Source organism: Antechinus flavipes, chromosome 5 (assembly GCF_016432865.1).
Source record: "Antechinus flavipes isolate AdamAnt ecotype Samford, QLD, Australia chromosome 5, AdamAnt_v2, whole genome shotgun sequence".
Classification (NCBI taxonomy): Eukaryota; Metazoa; Chordata; class Mammalia; order Dasyuromorphia; family Dasyuridae; genus Antechinus; species Antechinus flavipes.
The window spans coordinates 286,198,560-286,217,720 of record NC_067402.1 but is presented as its reverse complement, the minus strand read 5'-3'; the positions used below and the strand labels follow the sequence as shown (position 1 = coordinate 286,217,720).

The following is a 19,161-nucleotide window of genomic DNA, read 5'->3' as shown; positions in this document are numbered from 1 at the left end:
TGGGATCCTGTAACTTAATCTATCGGCTAGCCCCGCTCCTTCCCTACCCCTCCAGTCTAGGGTCATCAGGGTATTCAGTAAGCATGTGGGAATTTGATGCAAAACAATTTGGAATTATGTACAACCCGTGACTAAATTAGTCATGCCATTCCACCCCGCTACTGGGACAATATGCCAGGAGATTGTTGACTGCAAGTTAAGACCCACGGGGATAAAAATGTTCATAGCAGCATTATTGGTGATAACAAAAATAAGATGCATCGCAAGATCAGGGAACGGGATAACAGCTTCCGAATGTAATAGAATATTAGTTTGCCATTCCGATCTCAGACACGTGGTAGCTACGGGACCCTGGACAAGGCTGGAAGACACGAATAAACTGATGCAAAGGGAGGATGGGAAATTTTTATAAAAACAGCTTACATAAGGATAGAAACGAATGAATAAATAAAACATTTAATAAGCATCTACTGGGTGCAAAGCACTATGCATAAATTAAAAAGTCAGTCCCTGCTCTAGAGAAGCTTATATTCTAATAGGGGAAAGCACACTGAAGGAAGGTTTCAGCTGGCAAGTCTGACCAACACATCTCATGGTCCTTGGGGGGTAGTGGCAAAACAAACGGTCCGGGCTCTTCTTTCAAGAATAAAAATCATGTCAGTTTCTGACCCATTTTACAAAACCAACATTGAAAGACAAGAAAATTCTGAATTCAGTAGTCAATGTTTGTTCTGAACTCTAAAATACAGAACACATCTTCCTTTGATTTTGATTTCTTTCTTTCTTTCTTCTTTCCTTCCATTCTTTCTTTTTCTTCCTTCCTTCCTTCTTTTTGGAGGCAATGGAGTTAAATGATCTGCCCAAAGTCACACAGCTAGTGAAAGGGACAGTTTAGTATTCAGGTCTCCCGTCTCCAAGGCCGGAGGCCTCCCTAACCACTGTGCCATTAGCTGCCTCTCCTTCCTCTGCCTTTTGACAGTTCATAAAACTTTCTCCTGTAATTTATCTTGCAAATAAATTGGTTTGGGTATAGATTAGGAAGTGTCTGTTGCATCAAAACGAAGAAAACACCCATTTGATAAGCAGGTCTTTCATTTGCATTGGTTAATTACCCACCTGAGTCAGGATAAAAAACAGTAAGTCAGCTCTTTCTTCCCCAGAAGAGCCCTTCAAAGATGGGAAGATAGAGATCCCACCTCATTCACTCCCCATCTTGGGGATAAACTATCCCAATTTCTTGTAGCAATAGCAACTTAACTACATTAACACTATAGTTTTAGGAAACCCCACGAAAAAGTACTCCAAATAATGCTATCTCCTAATTACAGGAAAGGAAACTGAGGCTTGAAGTTAACCTGTTTGTTCAACTGAGACTCTAAACGAGGTCCAACATGTTCCTCCTCCCCTGCATCCTAGGGTGAAATTTTCAACCCTCGGTCTCACATCCTCATCCCTCTGCTCTGGGTTTAAGCCAGTTCTGACACAAGGATCTGGAGCCAGGAAGAACTGAACTCAAATCCAACCTCAGACAGTAGCTGTGGGATCCTGGGCAAATCACTTTACTTCAAGCTGCCTCAGTTTCCCCATCATAAAACGGGGATAAGAATAGCACCTACCTCTCAGGAAGGTTGTTGGGAAGATCAAATGAGATATTTGTACAGTTCTTAGCATATGATAGGCATTTAATAAATGTTTGCTTTCTTCCTCCCTACCAGAGAGCTCTTTCCAGGTTAGCATTGATCCATAAATATTTAAAACTGGAAAGAATCTGGCTAAACCACTCTGCTTTAAATTGCTGGTAGATGAAGATGAAGAAATCAAACAATGAATAAGCATTTATTAAGCACCTATTATATGCCAGGTACAGTACTAGAAATCAGAGATAGAAGGATAAAAATTAAACAGTTCTTACCTTCAGGGAGTTTACAATCAACCGAGGGAAATAATTCATAAATAGAGAAACATATGCAAAACAACTAAGGCTCTTATTAAGGAACTAAGAGCCATGCCTCACTTGATAAAATGATCAAAAGATATGCTCTGTGCCCAAAAGGTTGTAACTTCATGCGTTCCCTTTGACCTAACAATACTATTAGGCACGAATAAAAGAAATTAAAAAAGAAAAAAGGAAATCGATCTATATGTACAAAAAATATTCACAGCAGCTCTCTTCTTAGGAAAAAAAAAATTGGAAATTGAGGGGATGCCTATAAATTGAAGAATGGCTCAATAAAATGTAGTCCGTATTTGTGACGGATTATTGTTCTATGGGAAATGATGAGCAGGATGCGCTCAGAAAAAAACAAACAAACCTGGAAAGGCCTACATGAACTCAGGCAAAATGAAATGTACTGTATACAAAGAGCAATGTTTTGGGATGACCAGCTGTAAATGACTTTGCTATTCCCAACAGTACAATCATCCATGACTATTCTGAAGGACTCAGGATGAAAAATCCTGCCCGTACTCAGAGAAAGAACTGAATGTGTCTGAATACAGATTGAAGCATTCTCTCTTTTTCTTTATTTTTCCTGAGGGTTTTTATTTTCCTTAGAGTAGGAGATCCATGTTTCTTTTCACAACATGACTTTTATGGAAATGTTTTGCATAACTTCACATGTGGTCTCTTAATTATGGGTGGGGATAAAGGATAGAAGCTATAACTAAAATTTTAAAAACAAATTTTTAAAAATTTTAATTGTAACTGGGGAAAAAGAGTCAATAAACCAAACACAAAAATAAAGCCGATGGCCTTCAGCATCAGAACAAGCTGCCCTGGTAAAGAGATAAAGGACTCAGGTGATCCACATGTTAAAAACATGGCAGAAACTGGGCCCACCATGCCATGAGCAGCCTCTCCCTAGATCCATCCCCTTCTTCCTGCTGTGGTGTGAGGACCATCGTGATGCAGGCTCCCTCCCCTTCTGGCAACCCGAGACCAGATGTCCCTCTGGCTTGAACTTCACTTGCTTCCATGGGATTCATGAATTGCAGGCACTAGCTTCTCTGAGTGAATTAAACTGTGTCCCACGAAAGTTACTAATTACTGATTTTTGATTCTTCGGTGGATTCTTAAAATCTCCCAATGGACTGGGCTGGACTGGGGCACTACCGAAACATACTATCACCTGACCCACATTTATCCATATGGACACTGGAACAAACCTAAGATAGGCCACATCTTCAGCATTTTGCTCATCTAACAGCCCAACAGAACATTATAGGGCAACTCCACTAAGTATATGTTCATAATGAATCCATGCTGGCTCCCAATGACCACTGCTTTCTTGCACCATCAGTTCATGAATGTCGACTAGAATCTAGCCGAGTGATTAGTATTAAACTTGTGGGTCTGTATTTTCTGAAATCCACTTTTATTTCCCATCTTCTTAAAAAATCAGACCATTACTCCACCCCGAATGCTTTAACATCTCTCTTGGGCTCCATGATTTAATTACTGACAATCATATTTTCAATCTTGAACATGGTAATTATGCTATCCTGCTCCACTTTTCAGGCAGAGCACTTTCAAAGTCAACAAGTAAACAAGGATTTAATAAAGGGATTTGGGTGTTGGAAGTGTTCCACCGTGTAAGAAAAAACTGTAGCAATTTAAATGTTTTGTTTAAATTTATTAGAAAGAAAAATGGACAAAGCTTTTGGATCCCATCTAAATTAAATGTGTTTCTCCCCCGTTGAAATGAGGGTAGGATGAGGAAGCCAGAAGTCCAAGAACGATGCCTCAGTTTGCTGGCCTGGGAGAGACTGGAGGTGGCTGAGGACACGGGGCGAAGGAGGGGGACGAGAATGAGGCAAAGAAAAAGGAAAGACCTGTCCCTAGGGATGAGGGGGTGGGGGTGGAGAAGGGGCTCCAGTGAGTTTCACAGGAGAGAAGAGCTGAGCGAGTCTCAAGTGAGAGGGTGAAGGGACGGTGGGCCAGACCCCAGAGGAGTGCCGACAGTGGCGGGGTCAGGAGATGCTCAGGCCACCACAGAAACAAGGTGGAGGGAGGGCAGCAGTCCGACTTTACTGGCCCCCTGAGGGTTAACCTCCCCCCCATCTCCTCCAACCATCCCACCCCCCTGCCACCCCAACCCCACCTCCCTTTAATCACATCTGATACTGAGCAGCCCAGCAGGGAACAAAGAAGCCATTTAAAGAAATGGGGCAGAGAAAATGACCCCCGCACTCCGGGGCGGCGGCCCGGGATGCCTGCACAAAGGCGGCATTTCAGGACTGAAATTTCAGCGCCCGATGTGATTAAAGGATTCCATGAGCTTGGGGCGGGGGTGGAGGGTGGGTGATGGGGGGGAAGGGCCAGAAAGGCCACAGCTTAGCTCCACAGATTAACCCTCTCCCACCTGGACAGTATGGGCTGTCCCCCTTGCAGCCAGGGCTGCTGATAACTTGGGACAGCTCATCCCGTCCCTGCCCATAATGGTAGAGGCAGGCTGGGGTCCTTCCTACTCCTGGGATGAAACGAAGTGCGAGGGGGCAGCCGAAAGGACTGAGGGATCTCCCCGAGGCAGGGAGGGAGTAGGCTCAAGTCACCCCTGGTTACCTCTGGGGGAGATCATAGACGTGGTCCTAGGAGCTGCAAAGGGGAGGGCCTGCCTTACAATACTGAGGCCCCCTTCTGAGTCAGGAGCGAGGCCGGCACTTGGGGTCTACCCGCTCCTCCTTGGCCCAGAGAAGGTAAAAAGGAAAAGGGGAGGACCTGGAGGGGTGTGGCCAGGGCCCGAGAGGGGGGTACCTCGGGGAAAGCGGGTGTCAGACTCTCTGCTGGGCAGCTGATTTGTCCAGGGCTCCAACAGGGCCAGGTGGGGCTGAGGGAGGAGGGGGAAGGCTGACTCCAGTCCTGTGCTTCCTGCTGGTACAACGCTCCTGAAAGGGGATCCCGATGGGTGATAAGGGGCTTGGGGCAGGTCCTCAGGAAACAATGGGTGGCTTGATGAGACCTGCTCTGTGATACTCCTGAGAAGCCCCCGAAGTCAGTCCCCATCGGAGGAAATTGGAGGTTTCCATGGCAACCAGTTCCCTGGGCACAAAGACCGGTCTGTGTGCTGGGGAGGCAGCTGAAGTGTCTCCCTCCCTGCAGCAGCCACAGTCTCTTGTGAGCTGGGTTGGGGGGGCGCGTGCAGGGGGCTGCAGAGGTTCTTAGAGAGCTGCTGGGGGGGCCAAGCCAGAGCCTGGCACCAGCTCCCAGGAGCCGGGCAGTGGCACCCAAAGGGGGAGGCAGCTGGAGTACGGAGAGCAGGAGAGGGTGAATAGGCTTTATTATCCATATACAAAAACAAAGAGAACAGAAAAACTGCCAGGGAGCAGGGGCAGGGGCCGGGGCTCAGTCGGTGATGATGAGCTCGTCCACACCCCAGTCTTCATAGCTCCCATCGGGCAGGTAGCGGCGGATGATGATGGGGATCTTTCGAGCTCTGTGGGCAGAAGGAGAGGCTTGAGAGACCACAAGGCTCCATGGGCGCCTCCAGGGGCAAAGACAGGAACAGAAGGGTGCAGAACGAAAAGGTCTGCTTATCAGAGTGAAGAGGGGAGGCCGAGAACCCAGGAAGTTCAGAAAGGAGGCTCGAAAGCCCCTTCCTGGGAAGCAGCTTGGCCACACAGGGCCAGACAGCCAAGGAGGCCGGGCACAGGGGGCGAGGGGCAGGGCAGGGTGGTGAATGCGGGGCTCTCAGATAACTCACTTGAGCTCTTTCATGGCGATGAGCAGTGGGTCAGTCTCCCCTTCCAACTCCACCATCACAGGGGCGCACATTCTGCAGGGACAAAGGGACAACATGGGCACACTCCCTTTGAGGGAGGGAAGAATTGGAAGGAGAGCTTTCAAGAGGCAGCGTGCAGAGACAGCTCTGGACACGAAGAGCCTGGATCCCTGAGCTGGCAAGGAGTAAGGAGCAAACAGTGGGCTCCCCCGGCCTCAGGCCCTGAGGCCCTCGGATGAGGACGCTTAAATGCTCCATGGCCTCTCCCAGCTGGGCCCAGATGTTCTAAACTGGTTCTCAGCTCTAAATTCAGACTTGGAGGCTCTGGATAAGCGCTCCCAGCTCGGCCGTTCTAGGTCTTTTGTGGCCCTGCTCTGACATTCTGTAATTGTTGATGAGGGAGATATCATAGGAAAGACCCTTCCACTGCACCCTGAGGTACGGGCAGGGCTTGGGAAGGGCAATCCAGGACTTGGACAACAGGAACAAGTTCATACTCTGATAAGGAAGTTAGCTCTGAAGGTTAAGGGTCTTGCCTAGGATGGCTGAGCTCTGGGTCACCTACATCCACATCTCTGGGGCCGGCCGGGCCTCCGGCTTCCAAGCCTCTTAGCCAATCTTCTCTTTCTCCCTTTCAGCCTCAGATTCACACTTTACATCCTATTCCACAATGAATTCCAAATGGACATTGGACCTGAATATTACAGATCACACCATTAGCAAAGCAAAAGCAACACGGCCTCATTAGTCCTAGTCTCAAAGCCAGGAGAGACCTCCCCAGGAAGCCTGCCCGAGCCTCACTTTGCTCATCCATAAAACGGAGGAACGACACTGGGGCCAGCTCCTTTGCTGAGCTGCCGAGGCCCCTACTTTATAAACCCTCGAGGGGCGATCAAAGGAAACTCACATCATTAGCACTAGAGACCATTAGTGTCAGAGGAGACCCTGGAATTGATCCAGTCCAGGACTCCTCATTTCACTGAAGGGAAGCTAGGGGTGGAGAGAGGAAGTCACCTGCCCGGGGTCACCGGGGACTCGGATTCCCTTGGATCCCACACAAAGGCCGGTACAATCCACCCTTGTCAAAGCCGCCGGACACTTCCAGGGAGCCTTCTCTCACAGGGAGGGGCCTTTTGTGGACGTCCTCACTTCAGCTCTCCCTCCACCAGATCACAGGAAACCTCAGCTGGAAGTAACCTTAGGAGACTTCAGTCCACCCAGGCCATAGCAAAGCCAAGAGGTCCCGTGGCCCAGCTGAGTCAGCCCCAGGGCCTGGCCTGGAAGAGAATGGGGGGGACTGAACGAAATGCTCTGCATGGTTCCATCCAGGACTGACCATGAGAAGAGCCTCAGGAGAGTGGCTCTGGGTGCACTATGCCCTTATAATTAATGGCTGGAGAAAGCACCTTCCTTCATACCCTAAGGGAGGCAGAGGAAAGGGACTCCCTCTGCCGGACGATGTAATTACCCAGCAGAGCTGATGGAGGGAGAACAGACTGGTGAGTGAACCCTGGAGAAGCCTTTCTGCACCAAGAGAGACTGATGACAGGTCCAGGGTCACCTGGGAAAGATGCTGCCAGCTCCCTGTCTCTAGCAGCTGTGTCAGGGCAGGGGCAGACCCTGTCTGTCCCAAGCAGACTGAACCCCTGAAGCCGCCTGGCCTGGGAGAGGGAAGCTCGTGCTAAGGAAGATAATGGCTCATCGAGTAACTGATGGTCTATGAAGCGCTTTACAAAAAGTTTTCTCACTTGGTCTTCCATCTGACTATTACTAATGAACTTGGTGGCCTTTGAAAGGGGGCCTGCAGGCCCGTTTCCCTTTCAGTGAAGTGAATGGTTAGGCCGGACTCCGAGGCCGTGCCTGGGTGAGCTCTGACCCCCTGTCCTCTAAGGCTCTGCCTCGGCCACTCAGGTGGGACGCCTCCCCAGGCCTTGGGTCTCCTGAGAGGAGTGGACGGCCCAAGATCTGGGGTCTATGCATACCGACCCCCTCCCTCCGGGCTTTAATCACGAGGGGAGGTGCATGAGCTTTGTGAGGATACTTTTACAGGAGTGATGTCTGTCTCCATCCTGTAGGTCTGAGATCTAGAGCGGAAGCCATCCGATTCCTAAAACTCAGCCCCAGCCGCTTCTCGCACGTGATTTAGTTAGCAAACAGGGAGAGTATTTAAAAGGCCTTGATCCCAGGGATTTTAGAGGCACTAGAGTCCAACTACCCCCTACTGTGAGATTTTCTACTTGGAAGCGGGCGGACAAAAATCTCTGAGCTCTCTTTTAGCTCCAAGTCCTCAAGAGCGCAGAAGGAGGAGCCTGCAGTACAGGGACGTGGCCAGCAGGTGGCGCGGCACAGCCCACATGGCCTCTACAGCAGTGACCAGCAGGTGGCAGGCTACAGCCGGAGCAGTCCTTGACCACCAGCCCTGCCAGCCTGGCCACTTTCCTGCCCAAACCCCCTCCCCCCGGGGCGGCCGTTAACCTCGAGAAGGGCTCATGAGCACACCGAGGCCCACTGTTCCGGTTCCACTTTAATTCCAAAATATCAGTTTAAGCTAAGCTTGCTCATGGCCTGAGCGAGAACTTATGGATCCTTCAGTCAGTCTCTTCCCAGAACTCTCCCTGGTTGGAAGACCCTGAGCTGAATCCTTAAAAGGACACAAAGAGGTTTAAAACAAAAGCCTTGGCTTCAAGGAGCCTGGAAAAATCTACGAGAAAAGCCGCTCAGCAAAGAACGATCTCAACTAACAGGCACCCTGGGAACCCGTCCAGCCCTTTCGAGGTCACAGAGCCCTACTTTCACACACGTTTCCGACAGTCTCTCTTGCTGGAAGGAAAGGCCCGTCCTCCAGTTCACCCTGAGCAGGGTTCTCCTCTGGCCTCCACCTACAAACCTCAATGACGGAGACTCCATTAGGAGAAAAGTCTCCCTCTACGGAAAGCAGAAACGTGATTTTAAGAGCTCATGAGTCAGAAGACTTGGGTGTGAATCCCGCCCAATAATTACTATCCATTTCAACAATCCCTGGGCTGGGAAGAAGGAGGCGCAATTGGTCCCTGAGGTTCTTCAGAGCCTGACCTTTGTCCAACCCTTGATTTTACAGAAGTGCAAAGAGCCCCAGAGGTCACTGGACCCAACGGGGAGCTGGGATCAGAGCTCCCCAGCGCCTGCTTCCTTCCCTGATGCTCCATACGCTGCCATCCTCACTTTAGCGAGCCAAAGTCTGTCTCTATGTCACTGATTCTTCATCGTTCCCTCTGAGCCGAGCAAAGCACAGCTGTCTCTCCTGCCACGTCAGTTCTCCAGATATCCCATTCCTCTCACCACTGCAAGTTTTCTTAGCCCTCTTCCTTCAAACAGATCACCCTGCACTTGCCAAATAAGCACTTGCTTGTCAAAACTTTTCCTAAAACGTAGCCTCCGAACGCCACTGACTGCAGACGTGGCAGACCCTGGGCAGAGGCTGCCGGGACTAACTACCTGCTCCCCCGGCTGGCGGCTCGTGCCTCTCCTGAGCCTCCAGTCCTCTGGGTTCCCCCCGCTGCCCTGCCGCCACACCGGTAATGCCAGTGAAATCAGCACGTTAATGAAATTGCTACCTCCCCATCTGTTCTAATGGCGTGGCTTAGCCAGGGCCTTCTCGGTCAGCTCATGTTTAGCCGCCAAGTTCGAACTCACACACTGGGGGAAACATTCATTTCTTTCCATTTTGTCTGGTTAGACACAACCCATAGGAACATCATCCCTCCCAGAAGCGTGTCACCTCCATCCCGGCTGGTGACAGAAAGGCCCAGCAGAACGTGGCCAAGAATGGATTGCCAGGCACTACCTTTTTTAGACCCAGAATTTCCTGCCCCCCAAATCTCGGGACTGCCCAATCATTTAACATTAATCACTGGTGACTTTATCAGTGGCAATGACATGAAAGAAGAGGTCAAACATCTGTTTTGCCCTGCCCCCCGAGGACCCTGGGTCACTTCCACCCGACGGCCTACTGAAATCTTCCTTCAGTGCCATCTCCTCTCTTCAAGCATGAGCTCCTTCAGGACAGGGCTGACTTTTCTATGAGCCCTAAATGATTTGTTCAAAGAGCCTAATGAATGCTTCGTTCATTCATTCCTACCACTTAGGTTCTGACACACCTGGACTTCCCTTTGTCCCCCCTTCTCATCTTGCCGCTGCTTTGGGAGATCCCAAATCAAACCCTTCATGGGAAAGCAATCTCTTCCTCAATGAATTTATGCTCCTGGTCTTTGCTGCATTTCTACAATGCGCTAATATTGCTTAGCCCAGTTCTCTGTGCACCCACTCCACTTCTGACAGGCTCTTGCCATTCAAAAAATCTAACACTTGATCCCATTTGCCTCTTAGCACCAGAGACATGAAGGCAAGGATCTCCCGATCGGAGCTTAGGGGAGGGACCTTTCAAGTCATCTTGTTCATGAAGAAGCCCAGAACAAAATGACTTTCGTGAAGTCAAACTGAGCTCTGGGCCTTGGATTTCTGGGTGACTTACGCAGCTAGGGGGCACTGCAGTGGATAGAACATAGAGTCTGGAGTCAGACTGACCTGAGTTCAAATTTGGCCTCGGACACTTAGAACTATGGCACCATGGACAAGTTACTTCACCCTGTCCGCCTCAGTTCTTTAGAGTATGAGCCAAAGAAGGAAAGAGCCAACCACTCCAGCACCTCTGCCGAGTACACCCAAATGAATCGTAAAGAGTCGGATGTGACTGAAAAATAACTCAAGAATGACAGAGAAACCTTTGACTTTTAACTGTGTCAATTTCCCAAGTCTTCCGAGGTGTAGGAAGTCCTATCACAAATGCAGATTGCAAACCATTAAGAACTGAGTGGATTAGATCTGAGGCAGCAGTCACCAAGAGAATAATGCAGAAGTGACAGGGTTGGATGAAGGTTGTGAGGGCTGCACTTGAACCCAAGTTGTCCTGGCTCTCAAACTCATCATTTAAGCTATTATGCCTCAGTGCTTTTAAGAGAAAATACCTACAAAAGTCTGCTGAAATGAGTTGTCAATGGAAGTGTTGGGGGGTGGGGGCAGGAAGAGGGATTCCCACTTACGCAATCTGAAGGGCCCGTGTGCCCAGGACCCGAGCTCGCTCATACTTGGTCATGTAGGGAGTAGTGATCCTCTTCTGGTTTGCTTGCTGCCGTTCCCCAGAGGGGAGGATCTCCACATTCTCCTGGCCCTCCTAGAAAAAGAGGGAGAGGAGAGTGGGAAGTTTCCCTTTGGCTCAGACCTAGAAGCTCCTGGTAACTTCCACCAGACACAATGGGGAAGTAAGGCTATGGGTCCTCCCAACAGAGGTCTGGAAGCACATTTCCCATTTTCCAAGTATCTGGCAGAGTCAGTTTGGAGGAATAAAAGTTTAAAAGATTTTGCCTGCCAGACCAAAATTCCGTTGACTGTCCACATTATTAGTCAAATGGAAATATAGGCTTGTGGGGAAGCCCCTGTCGAGCTGCCACATCCTTCTCGATCCCAGGGAAGGTGTCTGTCTTCCAAAGTTACTCTATCCTACATCTATCCTTTCTGGAACGCTTCGTTTGTGATAAGGGACCGACAGCCCCAGAAACCAAGGACAGTCAAAGGATGGGACGAAAAGCCTGTAGTCAGCATGTTTGCAAACGGGGCTGCTGGTTTCCATAGGGTGGCTGTTCCACTCAATGACCAGTGGCTTTCTCTGTGGTCCCAGGTGAGAAGAGCCACGAATTAGAATGACAGCCTGCTCTGCACCTTGTGCTGTGCTGTGACAGTAAGAGCCCATGAGAGAAGAACAGACCTCCTCGGGATTTTCCAGGTCATCAAGGCCCTCATCTTCCTCAACATCATCGAAGTCATCTCCATCGTAACTATAGAGGAAGAAAGAACCAGAACCCTGTGACCCGGGGCTCAGAGAGAGCTGAACACCTTTACTCATCTCCCCACTTCTAGCCTGGCGTTGATGGGGCAGAAAGTGGAGAAACTGGGTTCCAACCCTCACTGTAAAAAGAGGGAGTTGGAAGGAGTCCCAGGCCCCATCTTTCTCTGTATCTCTGTCCCCAAGGATCCCCAAGGTGCTAGATCCACATCCCCAGTCCACAGCATTTACTGAGCACCCACTGCGTGCCAAAAGCTATGCAGGGCACCGGGAATAGAGAACGAGACCGAAGTCCTTGCCTTCTGGGAGCAGTCACTCTCCCAGAGGAATCAAGTCTACAGACAGCTGGGAAGGCCTTCACAAGCCACTGAATCCAACCTCCTCATTTACAGAGGAGGCAAGCAAGGCCAATTAGGCAAAAACCCACACAAGGTCACCTAGGTTGTCAGGATCAGGGACATTGAACTTAGACCATAATGGCTCTCTGACCCTATCTCTTTTCACCTAACCTTTTAACACTGAGCCCCCATCTCCTGGCCTCAATCATCCTCCATCCCCTTCTCTTCTCCTTGACCCCTAACCCTGTCCTTCCCTTTCCTTCCCCCTTCAATCCTCATCTCTACCCATCTCGTAGTCCTACCCTCCATCCCCCCTAGCTCCCTCCTCCACCCCCCTCCTCCTTCATTCCCTTTCTCTACCTATCCCTTTAGCCTCTCCCCTACATATCCCCTTCCTTCATTCCCCTTCTCTACTCCCTCCATCCCTCCTCCCCCTCAGTCCATCCTTTCTCCTCCTCCTTCAATTCCCTTCTCTATCCCCCTTAGATCTTCCATCCCCCTCTCTTCCTTCCTCATCTCTATCTCCCTTAGCCTTCCCCTCCATCCCTCTCCCCCTTCATTCCTTCTCTACCTAACCCTAGCCCCGCCCCTCCATCCCCCCCCTACCTAACCCTAGTCCCGCCCCTCCATCCCCCCTCTACCTCTCCCCGCTCTCCCCGCCCCTCCATCCTCTTCACCTCATTCCCCCAGCCTCACTTTCCCGCACTCACTTGTCCTCGTTGTCAGACATGCCTGCGGATCCTCGGGCTTGGGCCGAATGGCCGCCTTGGCCAGGAGAAGCTGTCTTGAGACAGCACTTTCTTCTCAGAACCCAACTAGTCCCAGCCGCCTGGCACCGTGTCAGGCGCTACTCGGACTCGCGCCTCCGCCACCAACCTCACGACTTCTAGCATCCACTTCCGGGTTGGCTCTTCCAGAATCGGCTGCGCTTGCGCAGTGACCACAATGTATACGCAATTTCCGGGAATAAAGTAGGGGCGGAACCTCGAGCTCCTGCTCCAAGAAAGGGCGGTAAAAATCCAAGGGGTGGAGCCTGGTGCCAGGAGGGGGCGTGGGGCTGCCGTTGTCATGGCAAAGAGGAGCCGGAGAGCTCTGAGCTTGGAGCGCGGCTATTCACTCGGTAGCCGGAGGTGGAGACGGAAGCAGAGCCGGAAGCAGAGCCGAGAGCGCTTGAGGAGAGGGCGCCCAGATTGTCCAGGTGCAGCGGCAGAGCCCGGTGCGCGTACTTTGCAACGGAGGCAGAGCTGGGAGTTACAAAGGGGAGGGGAAGCTAGAAGAGCGGATCTGGAGGGGAGGAGCGTTTGTTGCCATGGCACTTGGAGGCGGGGCCTAGAATCGGGAGGTGGGCTACGTAAGCGTCGGTGAAAGGGGCGGGGATTGAGGGGAGGTGGTGTAGCTGAGGAGGAGGTGCCAGAGGCGGGGCCCAGAATGTTCCTGAAAGGCGGGCTCGGCCATTGCTATGGTACCGGAGGCGGAGCCTAGCTCTCCGGAGGAGAGTTTGGAGCCTGAGCAGTTGTCTTGACAGGATAGGCGGGGTCTCCCCTTGCCGTACCGTTGCCATGGTAGCCCGAGGCGCCGGCTGCCCTGAGCCCCATGGATCCAGCTGCAGGACCGGAGAGGTCCGGAGCCCGTCCCTGGGGAAGAAGGAAAGCCCAGGGGCGGGTGGCCGTGGGGGGCTTCTCACGTGGCTCTTCCCCGACAAGGTCAGCCTGTCGCGATAGTTCTGACAGCGTAAGCGGGAAGTTTGGTTCTTTGCGTGGAACCGGGCCTGCTGTAGTGATTGCCTCTCCTCGTCATCGCGAGCGCAGCCTGTGCCCCCAACTTCGCGCATCTCTGGAGAGCACGAGATGTTTCCCATCAGGCCTGGCCTGGGAAAGGCTGAAGCCGGACTGCTAGGGGTCAGAAGAAGGCCGCGCCCCCCCTAGGAATCCCCCATCCCTCCATCTTGCACTCCTGAAAGCTGCCCCAAAGCAGAATGGGGTGCCCTGGGAAGTAGCGAGTTCCCTCTCACTGGAGGTCTTCAAGAAGAGTCTGAATGACTGCTGCTTCCACACGTTGGAGAGATTGTTTCCATTTCCGGATCCGATATTGTGATCTCCTTCAAGCCCGATTCAGTGATAAGTGATCGTCCAGCTTCCTATTTGTAGTTAGAGGGAATCCCTCTTCTATTTTGGAATAGCTCTGTCAAGGGGTGTTTGCTGAGGTCAAGCATAAATTGGCATCCATCCCTCCTAGTTGTGTCAGACTGTCCTCTGACAGCAAGCAGCAGCAGACATCCATCCACATAATAACCTTTCTAATGCCGAAGGACAGCTAGCATTTCCTCTCCCAAGAACTCTCAGTGGCACATCTTCCCCTTCCTCTTCCCCCCTTCTAGCTCTCTAGCTCCATACTTTCTGGGAAGCCAAAAGCTTTCTTTTCCACCCCTAGGGTTTTGCCATGGCAGCAAAGGGGAAATCAGGAGCGGTGGCCAAAGGTACTGGCTTTTGGCAAGCACCCCAATCTGGCTACACCCCAGAAACCTGTCAGTTGCTGAAAGGTCAGTGGAAGGACTGCACCAACGGAAGGGCTGATCAGGAAAGAGCCCCGGCGTGGCCAGAAGCCCCCTGGCTCTCATCACAACTGTTTGTTTTGCAGTGATGATGGAGGAGTCCAAACTTACCAATTTCCAGCAGCGGCATCTCATGGATTCGGTGAAAAGTAATTGGAAGCCCTGATCCTCCTCCTCCCCACCCCTTCATTCTAATGGCACAGCAGTATATAGCTGATTGGACACTTCTTCCTTACTGCCTAGATTCCTTTGGGATGGGTGGTTTGGCATCATTATATTACTATGTGTCATCTGTGTATGTCTCATTTTCCCCATCTAGTCTTTACAGCCTTTTTTGGAGGGTGGTGGAGACTCTCTTCCTTTCACAGAAGTCAATTGCTTAGTTTCACTGGGATATTTGGGAGAGAAATCTTGTTTTTTTTATTTAAGAAAAAAATTTTTGGTTATACATGTACATTTTTTTTGTACATATTTCCTTATGAATCATGTTGGGAAAGAAAAATCAGAAGGGGAAAACCACAAGAAAAAAAAATAGAAGAAAAAGGGGGAAAAAAGTGAACCTAGCATGTGTTGATTTACATTCAGTCTCCATAGTTCTCTCTCTGGATGTGGATGGCATTTTCCAGCCAGAGTTTATTGGGATTGTCCTGGATCACTGAACTGCTGAGAAGAACCAAGTCATTATAATTGATTGTCACACAATCTTGCTGTTACTGGGAACAATGTATTCCTGGTTCTGCTTGTTTCTCTCAGCATCGGTTTGTGTCAATCTTTCCAGGCCTTTTTAAAATCAGTTTGTTCATCATTTTACATAGAACAACAATATTCCATTACTTTTGTATGCCATGATTTATATGGCCATTCCCCAGTGCATGGACATCTACTCATTTTCCAATTCTTTGGCAGCACAGAAAGAGCTGCTACAGACATTTTTGTATATGTGGGTCCTGTTCCCTCCTTTATCATTTCCTTGGGATACAGACCCAGTAACAGCACTACTGGGTCAAAGGGTATGCTCGGTTTGATAGCCCTGTGGGTATAGTTCCAAATTGCACTGGGAAGAGAAATCTTGAGAAAGCTTTCTTCTGCTGGCCTTTTTCAGAAAAGTGGGAGATGGGTTGTCTGGTGACTTGCAGGATAAGGATCGAATTGAAAAGAATAGTCCTCCGAAAAGCTGTCTAACTGGAATTCTGTGGGAAATGTTGTGTTCTACAATCTGGCCTGAACCTGGCTCTCCACACCCTTTTCCCATTGCTCCCTCTAAGTGAGCCTCCTCCCTGACCAAACGAACTCCCCTTATACTCTGTGGACATTCTTCTTTACCTCCGGCGGGTCTTTGTCCCACTCCCCTTATCCAAATCTCATCCATCTTTTAAGACCGTTCATACTCCTCCTTCTTGGCAGAGGATTTCCAGCCTTAGTCGGTTGTAGCCTTAGTCTCTCTTCCACTCCTCGGTGGGTCATTCTTGGGCCATTCCTAGGGCTAGGTACAGGGACTGAACCTGTGATTTCATAGATGGACTGTCCAGGCGATGATATTCTCTGCTCTGCAGCCTTGGAGAGTTGCTAAAATCAGAGGGTTGCCTAGACAGGATGTTGAGTGTTACTGTCTCAGGCCAGCTGTACCCACTGTGCCTTGCTCCCTCTCCCGTGCCAATCTCAGGGTTTCAGATGCAGAGTTGGAACCTCTGGAACCATCCATTTCAGACCCTTCCCAGTTAGAAGCCAAGTCAGGATCTGAGCTGGGGCACTCGGCTATCTCCTTAGCTACTTTTCCCAGCATCCTTCGTACTAGCCAGTGACGGTCTCCCTTATATGACAGATACTCTCGTGGTCTTTTCATGAGATATTCATCTTTGGGATCCGTGGCTCTGCTCCTTCCCTCCTTCATCTCATGCATAAGAATTAGCTTGAGCTCAGTGACGTAGCCATTCTTGCGACCCATTTGCTGAGGACCTGTTAGATGGAACACCCTGACCTAAGTGCTGGAAGCAGGACGGAAAGATGTCTAAGTAGCCCTTCCCTAATAGAGGGCCACGATTAACCTGGCTAGACTTTAAGCCCATTAAGGAATTGCAAAGTTTAATGACAGCTAGGAGGCAGGAGGGGGTTACTTCCTTGGAAGAGCAATCCTCGGGCAGGAGCGAGTCCCAGGCGAGCGCATCTTGCTTAGCTGCCATCTAGATCTTGGAGGCTCTGGGATAGAGCAAAGGCATTTCGCCCCATTAGGATGTTGTCCCTTGCTAAATCCTGGCTCTCCCTCCTTCGGAGGACTCAATCCTTCTCCTTCACCCTGGACCTTCCTTCACATCTTCCCCCTCTCCCCAGCCCCATCCCCACTCTGCCCCCCGGACAGTCCCCAACACTGGTGGGGATGTGCCACCTTTATTCACTGGAGCCCCGGAAGGGTCATCCCTCTTGGAGACATTGGGAAACCGAGGCCCAGAGGGGCCAAAAGTGGGCTCCAGGGGCGTGGGCCTTTGCCTTCTTTCCCCTCCCCTCTCCCCAGGAGGCGATGCCCTACCCTCTCGGTGCAGCCCGTCATCCAGCCAGAAGCCAACGCCCAAGAGAGTCAGCACCTTCTGCCTGCCACCCATCCTGGGCCCAAGGCCCCACCTCCGCCCTGCTGAAGTCTGCCAGGCTAACGAGGCCTACAGCCGAGACCAGTTCAAGCCGAGACCCTGTCGTGAGTGCCGCGGCCCCGCGCCGAGGATGGACGCCGGAACGGGGCGATGCTCCCTAAAACAAACCCCAAAGCTCGTCAAGGGCTCCCATCCAAACCCCCAAAAGGAGCGCAGCACGAAGGAAGAGGAAACAGGGTGTCCAAAGGAGATTTATTGGGGAGCTCTGCCCTCTCCCATCCCCCTTCCTTCCTCTCTGAGCTTCATCTTGGGAGGGGGCCTCCTACCCCACCTCAGCTCCTACAAAATGGCTCTTCCCTGTGTCCGTCGCCATTTTGGCCCCGCTCCCTGCCCTGTGGGTGCCCAGCACAGAGCCCTTCCCTCCTCTGCCTCCCAGCGATGCCGGGGCCCTGGGTCTCCCGCCCCTCCCCCCGACTTGAGCTCTTGTTGGGATCCTGCAGGAGACACAGAGAAGGAGAAGGAGCGGCTCCAAGACATATTTACTAATGGGAAAGAAGCCATTGAGAAGAGGAAAAAGAAGCAGTCTGTTCGGCAGGCCAAGCTTCTGCCTTTGGACCCAGAGCCAGATAGATTTGAAGAATGTAAGGCACTAGGAGCCCGCTCGGGCCTCTGGGGGAAGGGGGGGTCCTGCCGCCATCGGGGGCTTCCATCCTGCTCAGAACCCGGGGCGGCACAGGGGAGGGGGACAGGGCGTGATGGGTCTCCCTTTCCCCCCCAGCGGGGGTCCTTCCCTGCCTGCAAACAGTTCAGGGCAGGCCCTGAGAGGTGGCTGGGATTGAGGAGCTCCACCTCCACTTCCCAACGAATGAGTCTTGTCTCCTCTCCAGTGGTGAAGGAAGTCCGAGAAAGGCAAGAGTTCTTGGCTGAAATGCAGGCCCTCGGCCAAGGCAAGCAGTACCGAGGAATAATCCTTACTGAAATCTCACAGGTGGGGCGCCCCCGGACCCCGTGGCTCGGGGGGCACAGGCGGCCGCTTCGGCTCTCTCCCTTGACCATCCTTTCTACCCCGCCTTCTGCAGAAACTGCGGGAGATGGAAGACATCGACCAGAAGAGAAACGATGAGCTTCAAAAGGCACTGGCCAAAGCCTCTCCTTAAGGAGCCCACCCGTCCCCGGGGGCAGGGGCAGCAGCCCAGAGGGTGGCGTCAGCCACTCGCCCTTTTGTAGCCCTGCCCGCCATGTTCCTGGAAGCCCGTCACCGGTGGGGGAACAGATCCCCTCTGCTTAGAGAGGCCCCGCTTCCAGAGGGCCGGCCAGAGCCCAAGAGACAGTGCCCAGCCCCAAGCCGCCACTGCCCACGGGGCAGGAGGCCTCCAAGCTTGAGGAGACCGCGGCAGCAGGGAGCTCACGCTCCACTAGCTCCACACTCTTGGGAACTGTCTCCGGGCCCTCCGGCCATCTCCCAACCGGGGGCCAGGGTCGCTAACCACCAGAGGGGGAGGGTCAATAAAACTCTCTTGGGGAAACAGCAGCTTTGTTTCTAAAGGACAAATCTCATTTAGCGCCCTAGAATCTGAGGGCCCCAAGTGCTTGGGAGCCAGGAGCTATAGCTGCCCTCTGTCAGCACTCCAAGGTTCGCCCAATATCATCTCTACCCAAAGCCCGCAGAATCCGAGCCATTTGGCCTAATCCATTCACGATAGGAGTCCCCCCCTTCCCCAAGTATCCAACACAGCCAGCCTTAGCTTGAAGACCCTCCCCGCCTGGCTCTGCCTTCTAGGGCCAAAGTGGGGCTGATCCTCCCTCCACAAGGCAGCTCTTGCCCTGGTGGTCTTCCCTTACTCAATCGGCTTCCTCAAAGGATCTCCCCCTGCCAGACTCCAGGCCCTTCCCCATGGATGCTGCCTCCTCTGGATACTCCGGCTGGGGTGGTCTGCCCAGGACCCAGCAGCCCCTCGGCCTGAGACGGCCCCGGCTCTCTTGGCAGTCACCTCGCACGGCTGACTCGTGGCGCTTGCTGTCCGCTCCAGTCCCAAGAACTCGGGGACCCCACTGCTGAACAAACTTCCCCTTATCTGGTCCTTCTGACATCAAG

General features: G+C 51.8%; 2 protein-coding genes across 8 annotated transcripts; one reads left to right on the top strand and one right to left on the bottom strand.

Annotated features, from left to right (window-relative positions):
• Positions 1-5,259: 5,259 nt before the first annotated feature.
• POLR2F (RNA polymerase II, I and III subunit F) lies at positions 5,260-12,831 on the bottom strand. Its single transcript, XM_051961961.1, has 5 exons — positions 12,644-12,831; positions 11,518-11,587; positions 10,796-10,926; positions 5,700-5,771; positions 5,260-5,432 (listed from the first exon to the last, which is right to left on the bottom strand). The coding sequence occupies exons 1-5, from the start codon at positions 12,661-12,663 to the stop codon at positions 5,342-5,344; spliced, it is 384 nt and encodes a 127-aa protein (XP_051817921.1). The 5' UTR covers positions 12,664-12,831; the 3' UTR covers positions 5,260-5,341.
• A 59-nt stretch (positions 12,832-12,890) lies between these two features.
• Positions 12,891-18,597, top strand: C5H22orf23 (chromosome 5 C22orf23 homolog). Of its 7 annotated transcripts, XM_051961958.1 has the most exons (7): positions 13,328-13,831; positions 14,364-14,472; positions 14,571-14,633; positions 16,994-17,170; positions 17,567-17,707; positions 17,954-18,054; positions 18,146-18,597. In XM_051961958.1, the coding sequence occupies exons 1-7, from the start codon at positions 13,781-13,783 to the stop codon at positions 18,221-18,223; spliced, it is 720 nt and encodes a 239-aa protein (XP_051817918.1). In that variant the 5' UTR covers positions 13,328-13,780; the 3' UTR covers positions 18,224-18,597. The 7 variants fall into 7 exon arrangements, with proteins under 7 accessions (XP_051817915.1, XP_051817916.1, XP_051817917.1 ...); XM_051961957.1 differs by having other exon boundaries at positions 13,208-13,831; positions 17,954-18,597; XM_051961953.1 differs by having other exon boundaries at positions 13,336-13,831; positions 17,567-18,054.
• The last annotated feature ends 564 nt before the right edge of the window (positions 18,598-19,161 follow it).

Bases quoted from the DNA above. Each gene is read 5' to 3' on its own strand.
- POLR2F (XM_051961961.1), bottom strand. From the start codon at position 12,663: ATGTCTGACAACGAGGACAA. The intron at 10,927-11,517 runs GTCTGTTCTTCT...CTCTTTTTCTAG, and splicing joins ACCTGGAAAATCCCGAGGAG to GAGGGCCAGGAGAATGTGGA. The intron at 5,433-5,699 runs GTGAGTTATCTG...TTCTGCCCACAG, and splicing joins ATCGCCATGAAAGAGCTCAA to AGCTCGAAAGATCCCCATCA.
- C5H22orf23 (XM_051961952.1), top strand. From the start codon at position 13,781: ATGTTTCCCATCAGGCCTGGCCTGGGAAAGGCTGAAGCCGGACTGCTA. The intron at 13,832-14,363 runs GTCAGAAGAAGG...TTCCACCCCTAG, and splicing joins CTGAAGCCGGACTGCTAGGG to GGTTTTGCCATGGCAGCAAA. The intron at 14,634-16,993 runs GTAATTGGAAGC...CCCTCTCCCCAG, and splicing joins TCTCATGGATTCGGTGAAAA to GAGGCGATGCCCTACCCTCT.